Here is a 17,123-nt window from a genome sequence, read left to right on the forward strand (position 1 = left end):
ATACTACTAAATTGGAAAAAAGTTAAACAAGTTACATATCTGAATGATTAAAAGTGTAGATAGATCTATCTATCTATCTATCTATCCATCAGGTCGGCTGTGCAGCAAGTTAGTGGTTGCCTAAGACTGAAGCTAGGAGCTGTGGTCTTCTGTCTCAAGTCTCTCTGTCATCCTCACTAAGAGGAGATCAGATGCGAAGGAAGGAAGGACGCAAGTAAGTGAGGCGAGGAGACATGTTAGCGTGATGGAAAGCACCCTACATAATCACATTTCCTGACAACTACTCATATCTTATAAAATAATTGAGGAATTAAATATGTAGTATGACTTGGATCATTAAATAGCAGCTGATTAATGCAGTCATCAGTGCATAACTTTATGAATGATTGCCGCTACTAAAAAGCATGTGATGCTGTGCAACTAGAGTCACATCAACACAGACACAATGGCGTACACACACACACACAGGTAGTTGGTGGAAGTGTGTGGTAGGCTGGGGTGTGGGAGCAGTACCTGAGTTGGGAAACTGAAAGGCACTGTGCTGCATTTGGGGGCTGAGTACGGCCCCGTACTGTCCGCCCATCATGTTTGTGTTTCCCATCATCATCTGTGAGGAGGAGGAGGAGGTGGAGGAAGAGGAGGAGGTGCCATGCATGTGGAGCTGAGGGTTGGGGGGGAGAGAGGGCAGGCTGGGGGAGAGAGGGGAGGAGAAGGGGCTGGTAGGGGGAGGTGGCGAGGCCAGGCCTGTACTGGTACCGTAGCTGGGCGGGTAGGGGAACTGCTGGGGGTTGGCCTGGGGGATCCGGGGGTTACTCATGCCTCCGGCGGCCATGTTGGGTGGCAGGTTGAGGCCCTGGGCCCTCATTGCCATGCTCCTCTGCTGGACCTGCTGGGCCTGCTGCTGCTGGGCCTGCTGCTGCCTCTGTCGCAGATGATTACTCAGCAGCTCCCGCTGACGCTGTGCCAACATCTGAGCGTTGATGGTCCCCTGGTGGTGGAAGGTAGAACCATTTGTAAGAATAGAGGAACAATACTATAAACACTAAAATTAAAGTCTTTAATTTCCTTCAGGCCTTCAAACACCACCTAGAGTTATAACAACGTGTCTGTGCAGAAACACTGGCAGCAGTGACCTACCTGGTTTGGAGCACTGGCTCTAAGAGGTAGGTTCACATTTGACACACTACTCATCTGAGTCATCATTGGCTGACGGTTCTGGTGGGACAGGAACAGAAGAAGAGGTTAAGACCAGCAAATTGAAATATCTTTATAATACGTAATTAAAAAAAAAAAAATTAAGACAAAGTGCAGAGAAGAAATGATCAGCACAAGAAATGTCATGAAAGACCAGCAGATGGCAGGTAGACCTAAATGTCCCAACTATTCCTTGTGTGCACAGAAGATCTGCCAAAATGTCAACCTCAAGGATAATTACACAACTCTCATCTGCATGTTCAATCACACAGCTACTGATCAAACAGCGTGCTTACATCAGAAATACAAAAAAAAAAAAAATCAATGGACAGGATCACTTCCAGCAGTCTGAGTGCACGTGTACCTGCTGTGACTGTAGCCGGTGCTGGAGCTGTAACCGTAGTGCATTGGGCTGGTTGGGGACAACCCCGGCGGGCCTGAGACCGGGCCGGGCCTGCATCCTCATCATGGGGTAACCCGCACGGGGACCCATTTGGCCAGCCATGGGGTGAAAGCCTGGCTCTTGCATGGGGGCACCAGGGTAGCCCCTTTGGGCCATGTGGGACGCTGGGGGACCAAATTGCTGAGTGTACATGGGGGGCTTTTGGTCTATCATCATGGCAGGGTCCTGTGGGAACTGTTCCGGCTCCATTGATTGGTTCTGAAACAGGCAACCACAGAAGAGAAATGAGACATAAAAACTAATAATAAAGTAACTGAAAACAATAAAAATGAACGTGATCTCACTTGTTCTACCAGACCAGGGATCCCCAGAGCACGATCGATCTCCTCCAGGCCGTCAAAATCTTTAAGTGCCGTGTACAGCTGGGACATCAAGGCCCCCTCGTCTACTGCACTGCCCTCACCGGAGTTGAGCCCCGTACTACAAAGCAATTCATCCTGGGGCCCAGGGTGCACCGGCCTGGGCAGAGAGGACATGGAGAATATACACAGTACATTAATATATTTTCTCAATCTCAATTTTCCCAGAGTAAACCATTGAAACTCTGCCAGTAATCTCAGTACAATAAAAATACTCATGAGGAGGTTTGACAACAAGAGAAACACTAATCTTGAGTTGTACATTATTTAGGCATTATTAATAACATGTGAAGGTTATTTGCAAGTAAGTAGCTCACCTGCTCTGGTTTACGAAAGCTGTCTGGTCGATGGGCATCATGCTGTCTGGCCAGGGTGCTGTCTGGTTGGGAGGAGCCTGTTGTTGGGAGAAATGGTGGCTGACCATACCAATATCCATATCAGGTTGGGCTAAACAAGGAAAAAAACAAAACAAAAAAGGACAGCAGACGGGTTATTATGATGAAAACAATCTGGAAATCGAGAGAACAGTAAATATTCTCTTAAACCCAGAACAACCAGCACACCCAGTTAGATATTACATACTTTTAAGTGCTGTACTGTGGTTAGCCATTGGGTGGCAACCTTTCACACTGAATAAAATCATATGAGGTCTTTTCATCTGTGCCTCTCCAGTCCCTCTGCACCAGAAGTTTTACAGGGACTGTGGCTGATAATTCAGTAAAGAGGAATCTATATACTATATTTTCACCAGGTTTCTGTAATAAAATGCTTTAGCACTTACTGTAGATACAGGTTAGATAAAGAAATGGCTTTTATTGTCATAAATCAATCTGGAATCTACTATATGATGTCATACTGTCATCTATTTTTTGCTTGTAAAACTCTTTAAGACTTGTTTTAGGGCGCACTGGGCTCTCACCATTGGCCAACATTGGGGACTGGAGCATCTGTCGGGGCCCTGGCTGGCTGTTGGGCCTCATGGGAGCACCGTTCGGCCCTATCCGGCCCTGCATGGGACCTTGCTGCCCAGGGCCGGATGCTCCCAGAGGAGGCGCAGAGGCAGAACTCACCCAGCCCTCCTGCTGCTGCATGCCTGGCCTCGGACCACCTGGAGCCATCATCCCTACAGGAACAGACAAATGGAGATGAGAATGAGAAATGTCCCGCGACAGACCTCAGTGTTACCCTCGGTCCCCCATGATGTAATGCTGTAATATACGGGGAAACGCCGTCAATGCCGGGGGATGTTTGAGGACTGATAATATGTGGGAGTGACAGTGAGAGAAACTTTGTGCCAGTGTGGGTGAGTGAATATTTCCTGTCACAGGAAGTGAGTCACTGTGCCATGACATGATATGTCACGGGCTGCGAGCAGCACACAGATACGGGGAAATATGCCTTCCCCCAGAACTTTAAATGCCGCAGTGTTTACAAAATAATTTAAAAGGGTATAAATGTACTTGGTTTTGCAATAGTAGGATTGTCAATTTGGAACCACACATTAGAAAATGTATTTTATTACTTTGTACCAAGTTTGCCATGAGGTTACTATATGTTTTCTAGCCTTCCTACACATTCCCATGGACATTTTATGTACTAAATCAGAGCATGCATCATTGTTTGAGCTTGCAGTGGTATAATGTCTAAGTTGTAGCCCTGTGACCACAAAAGCATGACTGTCACACCCACCTGTGCTGACCATACCGGCCTGGTTAGCCATCATGCCGTGACTTCCCACCATGCCTTGCTGCTGTTGCTGCTGCATAAGAGTGTATGGGCTAGTGGCCCTTATGGGATACTGTAATGAGGGCTGCTGGGGTGACATGTTCATGTCAAGAGACACGCTCCTCACAGGTAGACCCCTGCCTGGATGGCCTGGTCGGACACCTGCAAAATCTGGAGGCAGGAATAAATGGGTTTTAGCCAAGAAAAGTCAGTTACAAAATGGTTCAAACTGTTTCATAGCTGCATATTTAGAATCTTATGACCTCACGATGAGAGTATTTTCTGAACACTGTAAAGTTTTAATATCATTTGGTCTTCCAAGTAACTGTGAGACTCACTCGTTGGGCCCATGCCAGGTCCGATGGCCCTGTGCTGCTGTTGCTGTTGTTGTTGCTGCTGCTGCTGCTGCTGCTGCTGTTGCGCTGCCATGGCAGGATTCGTTTCGGACATCTGCAGGATGTCATTGATGATGTTCTGCTTGTCCATGGGACTGGGCAACGAAACAGGCCGTGGCTCACAGAAGAGCTGCGGCTGAGCATTCTGCAGGTCGTTCAGGATGTCATCCAGCTCTGACGACTGGGGAGAACAAAGAGAGGCAGAATGGGAAAGTGTGGAAACAAGAAACAGATGAAGCACTTAGGCCTCCATTTAGAAACCAATTGCTACTTCACCTTCAGATACACAAACACACATGTGACAGGCATACACATTTACAGAGAGCGCACTTGCTCTGTAAACACTACAACACTTGCATGAGCAGTCTTTATCTGGGAGATGGGAACAGCAGGCTTGGCCTTGTTTATAATACAGCAGTAACCCCCGGATAAAATGGACCACTTTCCATCAAATCTAGGCCACACTTCACTTTGACTTAGCTTATCTGACACATACTACTCCTCGCTTACCGGCTCTTGTTTTCAAAACAACCGCTTCCCTTTTAAAATCATGCACATGTTAAACAATGCCATATTAAGCTGAACAATATTTTTGTCCACACTGAGTTTAAAACACAGCAAAAACAAAAACATATGGCCACTGAAGCTGCCTTCTACTGACTAACGTGGGAGAGTAGCATGAGGTGGCAGGCGTTTGGTTGGTGCCAAAGTTTGAACTGCTCTCTGCCCCCCTACTGTAAACAGCTGGACCGAGCCTGCCCAACACAGCCCGAGGCTGCATTCATACACAGCTGGGCTTTGGACTATCTGGCCTGTTTTTGTTTAGTTTTTCACACAACTATCTTAAACAAAGACGAGGCCATGCTGGGATCTGTTTTCATTTGGTGGACTGAACAATTGCTACGACTATGAAAGATGAATCTCTTGGAAACTGTTTTTTTGTTTTATGACACTAGCACTGTCTCCTCTGTGTATTTCCTTCCCTCAGAATAATAAGAACACGTGAACAGCGCCAGCTGCTACAATACATCGACAGCCTCGAAAAAGAGTTGATATACATCAGTCTGACACAATTTCAACATAAGTAGAACGCTAAACTTTACAAAAGGATAATTGCAGCATTTCTGCATTGAATTTAATTTTACAGCAGATTAAAAAAAAACACAGGTTATGGTAAAACTGACAAACATCAACATAGGTGATCATATTGCATCTTATAGAGGCCTGAGGGACTTTAGGTAAATAAGTTGCACTGGCTGGAACTGGCCACGAGAGTGCAGCAGGCATGGAATCACTGATGGCTCCTGATCGTGACATACTGTACAGCAGGAAAACAGCACACCAGCCACTGTTTCAATGCTGTACTTCACTGTTCTAGACAGTGAATCTGTAGGTATGTAAATGCTACTAAAGATCAAAAGGCTGCCAAAAAATTATTCCTGATAGATATCGTAAGTGGGCAAAGACTTAAGACTGCATATGCTGTACTGTAAGATATGGGAGAGCTAGAGAGACTAGCAGAGTGAGAGGTGGAGGGTGGGGGGTGGCAGTGGTGGGAGAGAGAAAAGCCCTAATGAGGTCAGGAATGATGTAATGCTCCTGTACGCTCTCTGTTTGCTCTTTTCCTCCTCCTCTTCAATTCTCTCTCCTCCCACTTTCTATTCTCTCGTCTTCTCTAGTTTGCTTTTACCCTTAATGGGTCCTATTTCTATCAATCCCTGTTACGCTCTTCTCTCGTAGCGTGTCGGTGCATGCATGGCAATCCATGTCCTTCTTTCACGGCAGCTCGGGGTGGTATACTGTCTTAAATCTGCAGGGATTTGTAAGGCCAAATAAATCATTATCAAATATTTAGTCTCAAGCCATGTCTCATCTGCAGATCATTAGTTAAATTCTTGTGTGAGAACGGTACTCGCAGTGGGAGAGCAGCTGAGGACACATACTGTACATTGCAAGAAGCAGTTTGTTTAAGGGTACATGTGCATATTTTAAAATCCTGTGTGTTCCTTCGCTTCAGGCATTATCTCTTTATTTATCTCCACACCCAGCACACAAATAAGACTGCTACCTAGATGGAAAGGCAAAACTTTATTTAGTCTGCAGTTACTCACTTAATTTAAAGAACACAGATGCAATTATGAGCAACACTTTCCTGTACTTCGACAATGCCTTGCAGATTTAAAGCCTGTTTGATACAAAGGGGACTCGCTTGGTACAGTTGCGTGCTTAGGAACAGCAGAGACCGACTCGCTCACAGCAGGGTGGCGGTGAGGCTCTGCCAAAAGCGTATTCTTACAGTTTGGCTCAGATCTGGGACTCAATTTAAACCTATCACGGCTGTAAATTAGCGAGCTGTCATCATTATTATGTGATACAGCTTCCTCTTTCCAGTTTCACGCAGAGTTTGTGCTCTAATGTCAATGTGGACTTCAGGGCAGGAGGAGCATTGTGCCACTCTGACCTAGCCCATGCCACTTCATAGGAAAGGGAACTGAGAATCAGGGCGTGTAAAGCAGAACTGCCTCTGTCAAGTAAGTCAAAAGGAAAAGGCATTTCACTCCAGAATCATGCTGGTCTTTTGTCAACAGAAACTAAATCTATTCGCTGTCTGGAAGAGCTGATATGGCATCTTTTAAAGTCACAAGCATGTCTGCAACCTTAACTGCAATATGTGAAGGTGAACTGTCATGTTGGCTGTTTTACTAGTGAGTACTTCTTGTTCATTTTATGTTGCTGGTATTTATTATGAGATAACTCTCATTACATACCTTGTAATTACTGATTTGTGTGATATCTTTCGAATTAAAACAGCTCCATCAAAAAAGGCAATTTAAACACGTGTTGCAACATGCTGCGGGATTATGTTTTATTGCAGGACTTGTAATAAGAATTTCAAGAAATGTGATGTTTTAATGGTCATATTCAACAATACATCCATTATAATATGCTCTTGTTCTTTTCTCCTGGCAGCGCCTACTCTTCAAGTAATGATAGAGGAGCAATTATGTTAAGAATACTGAATACTCCCTCCCTTGTCTTTCAGAGGACTTCTGGCTCACCAGTTTTTGAAAACTTGACGTATACAGTACAAAGGAATCTGTAGTTAGGTATATTTGCCTGTGAGTGAGCACCAATGGAGATGACATGTTTTGGCATGCAGTTTCACATTATTTCATCTCTTATACAGACGTGCAGTATTTGGGCCAGAAGAAACCACTAAAGGTACCATTAAAACAGCAGATCAAGCTGTATTGCATAAATTCATTCATTTATTGTCATTACCCACTTACTCATATTCAGGGGTCATCGAGGGCCTATGGCTATATAAAGAAATGTTCAATATTGAGCTGAACTGCAGTGATTTCACATGAACAACTCATGCTGCAACAGTGAACACACATTAATTATGAATGTTGCTTAACATGACAGATTCTATTGATGTCATAATGAAGAGTATATGTTTCGTGTAGAAACCAAGTCGTAAATTAATTTAATTGCATGCATTAAAATAAGGATACTACTGTTGTTGGAACAGGTTCCACTTCAGTGTGTTTACACAGGCACGCACGCATGTAAAACACACAGATAATCTGCCTCCCATAGGGACAAGGGACTAAATGATCATACCTATAGTTCCTTCAGCCATCAGCAGAGCCACTACTACACAGCCCTGCTCTGATTTCTCATTTAGCTCGGCTCCAGCCATCAATAATTCAGCCCTCAAACAATCATGAGGAGGAGAGAGGAGGAGGGAAAGAGGGAGGGAGAGGCAGTGAGAAAACAGTGGGTGAGGTTAGTGGAGAGAAGGATGAGTGGACTTTTTAACTAGTACAGTCAGCTTTCACACATGGCCGAGCAGCAATACACCAGCAAGGAACAGAAACCCACTCGTACACATGTAACGGCTCTAATGAAGTCCTGGCTCTGTTCATGTCCAACAAATGCCCTTGTTCTGAGCTGGTAGCAACGTTTAAAACTGGAATGAGCCACCACCAACACTGATGAAATCTGGGTTAATGGAGAGTAAAGGACTCAGTGCTTCAGTTTCATTTGTACGGTTAACACGAGGCAGAAATCAACCAATTTAATGTGTAATTTAATGTTGTACGTTGGCCGCGTAAATAAAGACCACAGCATCAAGACATACATATTAAAGCTCTATTTCTCTATTGTTTCTGGTACATTGCTTGTTCTACAAACACACCACTCCCTCTCCCCTCTATCTCCATGGTAGCAGAGAGGACATGCAGGAGCATATGGCTCATCATTTTCACTCTGCCTGCCGAGGCTGGGCTCTCCTGGGGGTATCTACACCTCTCTCATCTCTCGTTCTTTGTTCAGTTCAACAGCAGCTCTTATTATCCGCCCAATCACCTTTTCCTTATGTACCCGAGTGGTCCAGCACATACTGTACATACACAGTTAGTATGCATAGCTAGCTGATGTTCAGTACCACTGCCCCTCTGTCTGCATGGGTAAACCACACAGAAATGTGCCACAAAGAAGGTAAGAAACAATAAGAAAGCAACCGTTTTAAAGAGCAACACACTGGTCTTTGCATACTTTCCCGGAGGATCAATTTGATAAAAAATGTGACTGTTTTAAAATGTTACTGACATTCAAATTGCATGAATGTCACTTAGACTGCCTGGTCTCAGGAGAGGGAGGTAATTCGTGTACATTTGTGTAATTCTATGTAATTCTGTGGTTAGCAGTGATGTGTGTGATAGAACTACATTTTGCTAGACTCATGTTTAGTAAAATGTCATACACATGTTTCCTGTGTGAAAGGTTATGAGTCCCACAAAACACTGCTTTTCTTTCCTGCATTACAGAATCAGCAAGTTCAACTTGCTGCTACACAGAAATTTAGAGTTTCACCAGCAACTCTCTGCCTGCTCACTCCCTTTTACTCTTTCCTCCTCTTCTCTCTTTCAGTGCCAGGCCTGACCTGAGCTCAGTGCCAAACCTGAGGAATCTGGCCAAATGCAACCAGGATCAAATGGCTGAAGAACCACAGGGGCTCCTTCCAAATGTCACAGTTGTTTGAAGCTGGCGGATAGCTTCCCTCAGCTTGTGCTGCCAACACATAGGCAGTGAAAGGACCAGATGTGTTTATATACCTGAATAAAAACACATAGACGGTGTCTTAAGCGTATATTACGAGACTGTAAATCTGAATGGGACTGTATATATGCCACAAATGCTGTCTGTCTGACCTCTACGCTGCCAGACCGTTTGTGTGTTTAGCTGTAGCATCCTGTGTGGACATGGGACTTGGAGGAGCCAACATCTGCTACCTAACCCAGATTAACGCTCAGACAGAGAGGGGAGGCAAGTGGAGCAGTACAGGGCAAAAAAGTTTTCGCAATGGGCTAAAGAGAAGGAGGTTACAAAATCAGTTTTAGGGCAGCTCTAGTTCTTTCATCATTTCAAATAGAGATGAAGCAGTAAACAAGCAATTTTTCAAACAGCAAAACACACACGAAGAAGCTTTTTGTACAAACTAACCTGTTCAGCCCGGTCGTATCCTGTGTCTTGTTTCTCCGTCTTGACAAGAGGATGTTTGCCCCCTTCGACCTTCACCTCCCCAGGCTCCAGCTTAGGGACCTTGTCCTTCAGTCCAGTGTCATCCTTATCCAGTAGGTAGCGTAGCAGGGCATTGTCCTTCTTCTTGGGGCTCAAGGGCTCCTGCTTGGGAGCAATTTCTGCCCCAGAAGCTGTACTTCCAGCGCCCTGGGTTTGGTCTTGGCCCAGCTCTTTGCCTGTGGCCTCTGCAGTGAGTTTGGCCAGGTCTACTGGAGACGTACTGTTCTGAAGCAGTTGGTGGAGGATCTTGTGTTTTTCTTTAAGGGATGCGTGAGTGTTTCCTCCAGTGTGGCCACCCCTGACCCCAGCCCCTGCCTGGTCCTTTCCCTCCCCTGTGCCAGGCGACAGGGGCGTTTCCAGGGGCTCTGGCTTGGTGGTGAGCAGTTGCAGTAGCTTGGTGTGGCCCTTGTTGTCATGAAGACGATTGTGAGCGTCGTGGCCCTCAGTGTCCCTCTCCTCCTTGGGCTCAGCGAGGTTGCTCTCTGTCTGACCCCCTTCTGTGTGAGGTCCAAATGAGTCTCCTGTACCACCAGCAGTACAACTGCCACCTCCAAGTTTTGACATCAGATGAGTGTTCACCCCTGACCCAGGTGTGACCCCAGCTGGGGAGCCTATCTTTCTGTCAGGGGACCCCAGTGTGTGTGCATGAGGGGGCCCATGCCCGTGTCCTACACCGTGGCACTCACTTAGGGCTTGCAGGGCTGATAGAGAACTACTAGTATAGCTGTTAGCATGGGCGCTAGTCGTGCTACTACTACCTGCACCTCCAGGCCCTCCACCACACATCCCCACTGGGGAGGGTGAGTGCAGGCCTCCTGCTACACGAGGGCTGCCGGCCCCCCCAGGACTACCTCGGTGCCTGGGTGACAGCATAGAGTTCTGTTGAGGTGGATGTGGCCCACCGGCTGGGCTGGGGCTAGCGCGAGAGGGGCTATTCATCCTCCAGTTGGGGCCCTGCTGTGGCGGCTGCATGCCACCAGTGTGGTTGTGTGGTGGGGGACAGCCAAAACGGTAGCCCTGCATATGGCCCCCCATGGCTGCTGGTTCTCTGGGGCCAGCAGGGCCTGGAGAGGAAAAAGGCGTGCTGTTGCTGCTGATGGTAGTGTCTTGGCCCTGAGGCCCAGAACCTGGCAAACTGCCTGGGGTTGGAGGAGTCATGGAGGGGGTGGAGGAGTTCATCGGTTTGGGTGCCATCCCTGTGGCCTGACTGCCAGGACCCATGTCCTGGCCCATTCCACACACTGTCTGCTCCCTAGAGGTTAATACAGCTGATTAGTTGTCATCACCAAGAATTTTCCGTATTAGTTAGAAAATTTGCCATGGCAAGGTGTTGGGATTTATTATGGCTAAGTGAAATATTTTCTAATATTTTTTTCTCATTCATTTGCTGTTCCTTATTTCAAATAAATCAAAAACTACCAGCATTTACCACAGGGAAAGGTAGGAAGATTTGTGTAATTTGTCTTTTTGAATGCAATAACCTTTATGTCTCATTTTCTTATAAGGGCAGACCACTGGCAAGCAAGAAATTTACATATAATCACATCCACACACTACAGAATACAAGAAGCCATGAGGTCCTGCTGCAGGGCATTAACAGGCTAAAACATGTCACCAAGTTCATGCCGCAGATCTGTCTCTCTCTTCCTGACACAGGTGTAGGTGTAGGTAGTGAGGCATACCTCTGAAGAATGTGCAGGGACATGTAGAGCTGGGGTTCATTGGTGACGGGCGAGCGCACCAGTTTACTCTTGGTGTGAGCTGACACGATGGTTCCATCAGACAGGGAGAAACGGTAGATGGGGCTGAACGCCTGGCCATGGCGGAGCACTAAGGACACAAACACACATATATCAGTAAATGCACACACAAACATTACTTACTTAGATAACTAATGTGTGCACAAATAATGAACAACATTCTCTGGGTTGCCTTTTTTGCATTATTTCTGTTTTTGTAACAGCAATAAAATGGCGATTGAACTGAGGGTCTCAAAGCAGCAGTCTATGATTAACCATTAATACTGTATCCTACAGCGGGAGTAACTATCAAGACCCAGTAACTAAACATGCTATTCTTTGCAGTAAGTGGCATTACCTTCCTGCTGATGCCTCTTAGCGAAAGACATCTCTCCGTCATTCTGTAGATGAAACCTCTGGATGCAGCGTCTCACCAGATCCTCCCAGCCCGGCTTCATGGACGCCCGCAGCTGACTGGTATCCAGGGACGTTATCTTACCTAAACACAGAGGAGTGGATTAGAGAGGCCTTAGTCAGACATGGCAGTAAGGATTTCTATACACATATACAAATGCACACCAGCTGGGGATTCAATATCTCTCTAAAACATAAACATGTAGAGCAGCTTGTTGACCTGAATGTGCTTGGCCTCTCTGCTGCAAGATCACCATTTAGACACAACAGGTAGAAGGACTCATTTTAGAAGTCACAGTTAGGCTCAATAATCTTCAGAGCTCAACAAAAACACTCACTCACTCGTATCAGTGTAACAGCTGTCCTCAACGGTGTTTGCAATTTAAATGGAGGCAGCAATGCATCTAAAAGGGCTGACAAGCAGACTGCTGCTTGAATGACAGCCATAGGCACTGACTAAAGACTTCTCACACAAACAGTCATAACAGTTGCTTTTTTTTTTAACAGCACAACACCATATCTGACATTTTTCTCGCTTTCCAAAAAACTCATGAGATAAGAATCATAAATCATGAAACAGTTAAAGTAAAATTCTAGCTCTTTTAGCTAACTCAACCCAAAATCTCTCAACTCTCAAAGCCATCATAGCATCATAATTATTACTAAACATGCCATTGCTCAAATTAAGTTTATAGAATCCTTTTATACCCAGAAATTAATGTATATTGTCACTTTGCTTGTGTTACCAGCTGTTCATATTAACTTTGATTGTATGTTTTGTTATAACATGATAATTTAATGCTTGCTAATTCCCAGAGTAAGGGACTAATAGAGGACATATCTGGCTATAAATGAGGAGTGAACACAAGAAGAACACCCGATTATGTTGAAAATCAAGCATTTTTAAAGACATATATTCAAATGCAAGCATATTCCTACCCTTGAAAACATGACAGTTAAAATTGAGCATAATTTTCATATAAACCCGGTAAATAAGAAAATCATGATTCTTATTTTGTCCATAATTATGCAGCCCTAACAAACAGGCAAAGAAACGTACGGATGCATACATGTACGCCCACAACATTCTGGGTGGGGAACTACAGTAAATTACTATATGTCAGCATGTAACTATGAGTGTGTGTGTGTCTGTGTGTGTATGCCACACACACATCAAAGACCAGGTGACACACAGACAACCGTCTGCATCTATGCGCCGGTGTTCAGACAGGTACTTTACCTCCCAGAGTGCAGACAAGAGGTGGGAAGCGTGTTCAACTAATGCGTTCAATCCTAAGGGCCTTTACCAAGGATATAATAATCTTTAAATACCTAAAGTGTACTGTGAGGTGATTTATGGGCTGACAGGGGATGAGGTGGTGCTGAGGATGTGCCTGTGTGAAAGGAGGCACGATATCATTTTTTGCAATGCAGGGCAAAGCAGAAAATGCTCTCCTCCAAACTGGTAGTAGGGAACAACAACTGTCACTATGATTGGCCTTTACTGGATAGTGGACTTCTGTGCGCACATTTTGTTTTTGTTTTGCCTTTTGGATAAAGGAAATGAAGTTTGCAGTGAATGTCCTCCACTACGTTTGTTTGTAGTGTAGTGTGACTTGTTTGTGTACCTTGCAGGTCCTGGCGCGTGGTGAAGCTCTCATGCGTGGGAAGTATGGGTCTTTCCTTCATGGGCACCCGGCGAGCCACACAGATCAGGCACGACTGAAAGTCTAATACAGCAGAGGGAGAGAGAGAGAGAGAGGACAGGAGGAAAGAAAAGATGAGGTAGAGGATGTAACAAAGAGGACAGGGCAGAGACAGAAGGGAAGAAGGGGGATGGGAAAGGGGAGGATGGGGGCGTAAATGATAGAAAAAGAGACAGGGAAAAGAAAATGAAATGCATGTTATTCCCAGGCAGCATAATTAATACAGTTATTAATGAGCACGGGGATCAGGGCTCCGCTCCTTTCATGAGGAGGAGCAGCGATCGCTGGCAAGGGAAATGATGAAGTGTGACCTTTGAAGGTGTGTGCGTGCTTGTGTGCGTATGTGCGCCCGCATGCATGTGCGTCTCCGGCTGGTCTCACCTACAGTGCCATCTAACACCGATGACACCTCCCCTGGCCCGACATTAAAGATTGCCATCGTTCAATCATGACAGTTGCCTCTAACACACACACAGATGACAGCGCCAAGTCCAGGACTGGGGTGACCCCAAAAAGTCTGCCATCTAACTTTCCTGTGCCAGTAATGCCCACAATCCCACACATGTTTCTGGCAAAGAAATGCATGCCAGTGCACACGCACGCGCACGAGCACACGCACACCCACAATTTTGACTTGTAAACAGAGCCTCTTGGGTGGTCCGGCCCTTAGATCTGTGAATCTCTCTCAATTCTCCTGCTTTCCCTCTCCTTCCTTCCTTCCTCTGTCTACGGCTGGACAAATTCCTGCAACTGTAACCACTGATCCTGCCTTGCCACTCACACACATGCACACACACACAAACGCTAGCACAACTCTGGCCTGGGTCCTAGTCAGTGTATTTGCCAAAGTATGGCTGGCAAGCAGCTGGTGCAAAAAGAAAGCCAGAAAGGGGAAAAGACAGGTTGAGACTTGGAGGGAAACATTAGCATTTCTACTTATTGTTTTAATTAACCACTGAGTTATAGTTTGGCAGAGGGAAGTTATGGTTGCTCATCAGCTCCACTGAGCAGAGAGGATTTAGGTAGTTTAGATGTCGATTATTGCAATTGTTTACAAAGCATTACGTATCAGTGCTCGACAAAGTTCTGAAAGTTTTTGGATAAATGAAGGTCACTTGTGATGGAAATTTACTCAAACTGCAGGATCTTAAGTTCTAGTCTGAAGCCATGAAAACCACTGGAAAAGCCCAGTGACCTCTCAGTGACTGAACACTGTGAGGAGAGCACAGCCAGCATGCAATTTAAATCATTTCCCAGGAAAGGCGAGCAGATGTTTGTACTACCGCAAACGCAGCTTCTCTGCTTACACGCGCTCCCAAACATGTTCAAAGTGTTGATTCGTGTTGTGTTGAGCATTATTTGAAGGTCATCTGTATTACTGGTGCATTACTGATTAAAACAGCTACACCCTTTCCTTGTAGTCATAAAGCCAGGTTTGGGAAGGATGTACATGAATTATAGATAGGCTTTAATGACAGCCTCTCGTCTCCCCTGTGTCACTTAACTTTTCATGGATGTAAGTTGAGTGGCACCAGCAGTGCTCCGCATCAGTTGCTCATACTGCCTATCACATGCAATGTTATGAGACAAAATATGGCTAAATCTAAACAATCTAGTCGTAATAAATCTAAAATGGTACATCATTCATATCATATTTAAAACCAGGTAACGTTCTGCAGTGTCATGTTCTGAGGTTTCTTATGCCAAGGAATCATTTAATCAACGTTCCTGAGCAATCTATTTAAACCATCATTCAGCTGTCCATTGAAGACTTCAGCAATCAGTTTGATGAGATGCTTATGAATTTGCTTGCTGGTTTTGCTGCCTATCTTGCTCTGCCAGACTACTTTCAGTTTTTCACAGTTTCAAGAGGCTTTTTCAAAGATAATTTTAGACAAATTTCTATCTAAAGCAATCTTCAATTCTTGAATCATAATAGTTTGCCTTTTGTCTCTGCTGCTTTTTGCATCCTACAATGTCTGTTTCTAAAACACTCAGCGATGATTTAGACTTTTTTTTTTGTATTTTTGGACATATTAAATAGCAAGCTCTGAAATCCCAATCAGACTCTAAAGTTCCTAACATTTCTCACTACAGGGCTGGGCATTATGATGATGATATACATTTGTCAAGGTGATAAAAAATCTATCATTTAAGTTTTCTACATGGGTCATGTTATTGAAATACCTAAACATTTTCAGTTGTCAAGTATCTAATTTGCACAGGAGTACAAAAACACAAAAGCTTGACCATTATTTCATATAGATTAATTATTAATTGAAAAAATGCTACATTGTGATATATATTGCTAACAAGATATTAAATTACCTATATTGGGATAGTAGATTTTGGCTATGTCGCCCACCCTAATTCACTATTCTGTTCTTTAATTCTCTAATTGCAAAAATGTTTACAACTGCTCAATCATTAACATAAAAAGTGACATTAATACACATCACAAGAATAGAGGCAATTCAGAGAATTTTTTTAACAGATCAAAAATACCAATATTGTTGTTTTGTTTTTTTTTGTCTTTCATTTAGTGCCAAATGAATCTCCACCTCTCTATCTGCCCTCTTTCCCCCCACCGTCTTCCCTTCTCCTTCCATACCGTCTCCTTCCTCCTTGATGGACTTGGGCTCCGAAACGGCGAAACACTGCATGGTCTCGTATTTCTGCTGCTGAGGCTCGTGCTCGTGCGGCTCGTCCTGGTTGTCGCTGTGGGGATTGACCAGCATTCGGCAGTTGAATGTGTGACTGTTCCTCCTCGGACCCTCGCTGGACCACGGGACGCCGTTCACTGCAGGGGGGGAGAGAGAGAAGGAGCGAAAAGGAGATTTACAGTGTGGCCTCCTGGGGATCTTATTTGATACAATTTTACTGCAGCCAAAAGTGAACAACAAAACAGGGAGCTGCGACGGGCGAGCCAAGAGAGGCTACCACACTGCAAGTGAAAGACATAATGAGAGCAAGACAGAGAGAATGAAGGCGGAAAAGTGTAAAAAGGAGAGAGCAGTTGCTGGGTAGAGATCAGTCATAATGAGCAGTTGGAACCCTGAGCCCTGTGCCATCTATCCACAGCCATGCATCACAGCCAGGCCTCCATATGCATGTCCTCTAAAACATCATTGCCAATCTTTCTTCTCCTCTCCAACACTTACACAGGCGCGAGCAAACACGCATGTACACACATGTGCAAGCGGACGCGCACTTGCACACAAAAAAAAGAGAAAAAGACATGTACAGTCACGCACACAACTCATTTAACTCTAGCAAACTCCCATCACACTCCATCTGGTTTGTGATCTCATTCGGTGCATTGATAATCTCCCAGTATCTGGGACACAGCCCGCTGATCGTTTCCAGGGTACTCCGCTCTGTGCTGCTCTCCCACCCAGATGGCTGGGCACTCAGACCTCAATCCGAAGCACCAGGAGACAAGAGGAGAGGAAGGGGAGAAGGGACTTAGAAAGAGCTCCTAGTGGGGTGCGCTGACATACATTACAATCGCCTCTAATGCAGAGGAAATGGAGAGGTGA

The 17,123-nt window shown here is 45.1% G+C and overlaps 1 protein-coding gene across 3 annotated transcripts in view; it reads right to left on the reverse strand.

The window, feature by feature from the left end:
* The window catches only part of ncoa2 (nuclear receptor coactivator 2), a 58,792-nt gene that overhangs the window by 7,045 nt on the left and 34,624 nt on the right, over window positions 1–17,123 (reverse strand). For 2 of the 3 annotated variants that reach the window (XM_059326662.1, XM_059326663.1), the window contains exons 7-19: window positions 16,196–16,384; window positions 13,507–13,608; window positions 11,823–11,963; window positions 11,408–11,555; window positions 9,648–10,977; window positions 4,080–4,317; window positions 3,706–3,912; window positions 2,936–3,139; window positions 2,334–2,463; window positions 1,942–2,116; window positions 1,559–1,855; window positions 1,138–1,215; window positions 514–988 (exon numbers count right to left, since the gene is read on the reverse strand). In XM_059326662.1, the coding sequence (XP_059182645.1) occupies window positions 514–988; window positions 1,138–1,215; window positions 1,559–1,855; window positions 1,942–2,116; window positions 2,334–2,463; window positions 2,936–3,139; window positions 3,706–3,912; window positions 4,080–4,317; window positions 9,648–10,977; window positions 11,408–11,555; window positions 11,823–11,963; window positions 13,507–13,608; window positions 16,196–16,384 (3,714 nt within the window). The remainder of the gene's footprint in view (window positions 1–513; window positions 989–1,137; window positions 1,216–1,558; window positions 1,856–1,941; window positions 2,117–2,333; window positions 2,464–2,935; window positions 3,140–3,705; window positions 3,913–4,079; window positions 4,318–9,647; window positions 10,978–11,407; window positions 11,556–11,822; window positions 11,964–13,506; window positions 13,609–16,195; window positions 16,385–17,123) is intronic. The other variant, XM_059326664.1, reaches the window with a different exon arrangement.

This window comes from Centropristis striata, chromosome 23, assembly GCF_030273125.1.
Source record: "Centropristis striata isolate RG_2023a ecotype Rhode Island chromosome 23, C.striata_1.0, whole genome shotgun sequence".
Taxonomy (NCBI): Eukaryota; Metazoa; Chordata; class Actinopteri; order Perciformes; family Serranidae; genus Centropristis; species Centropristis striata.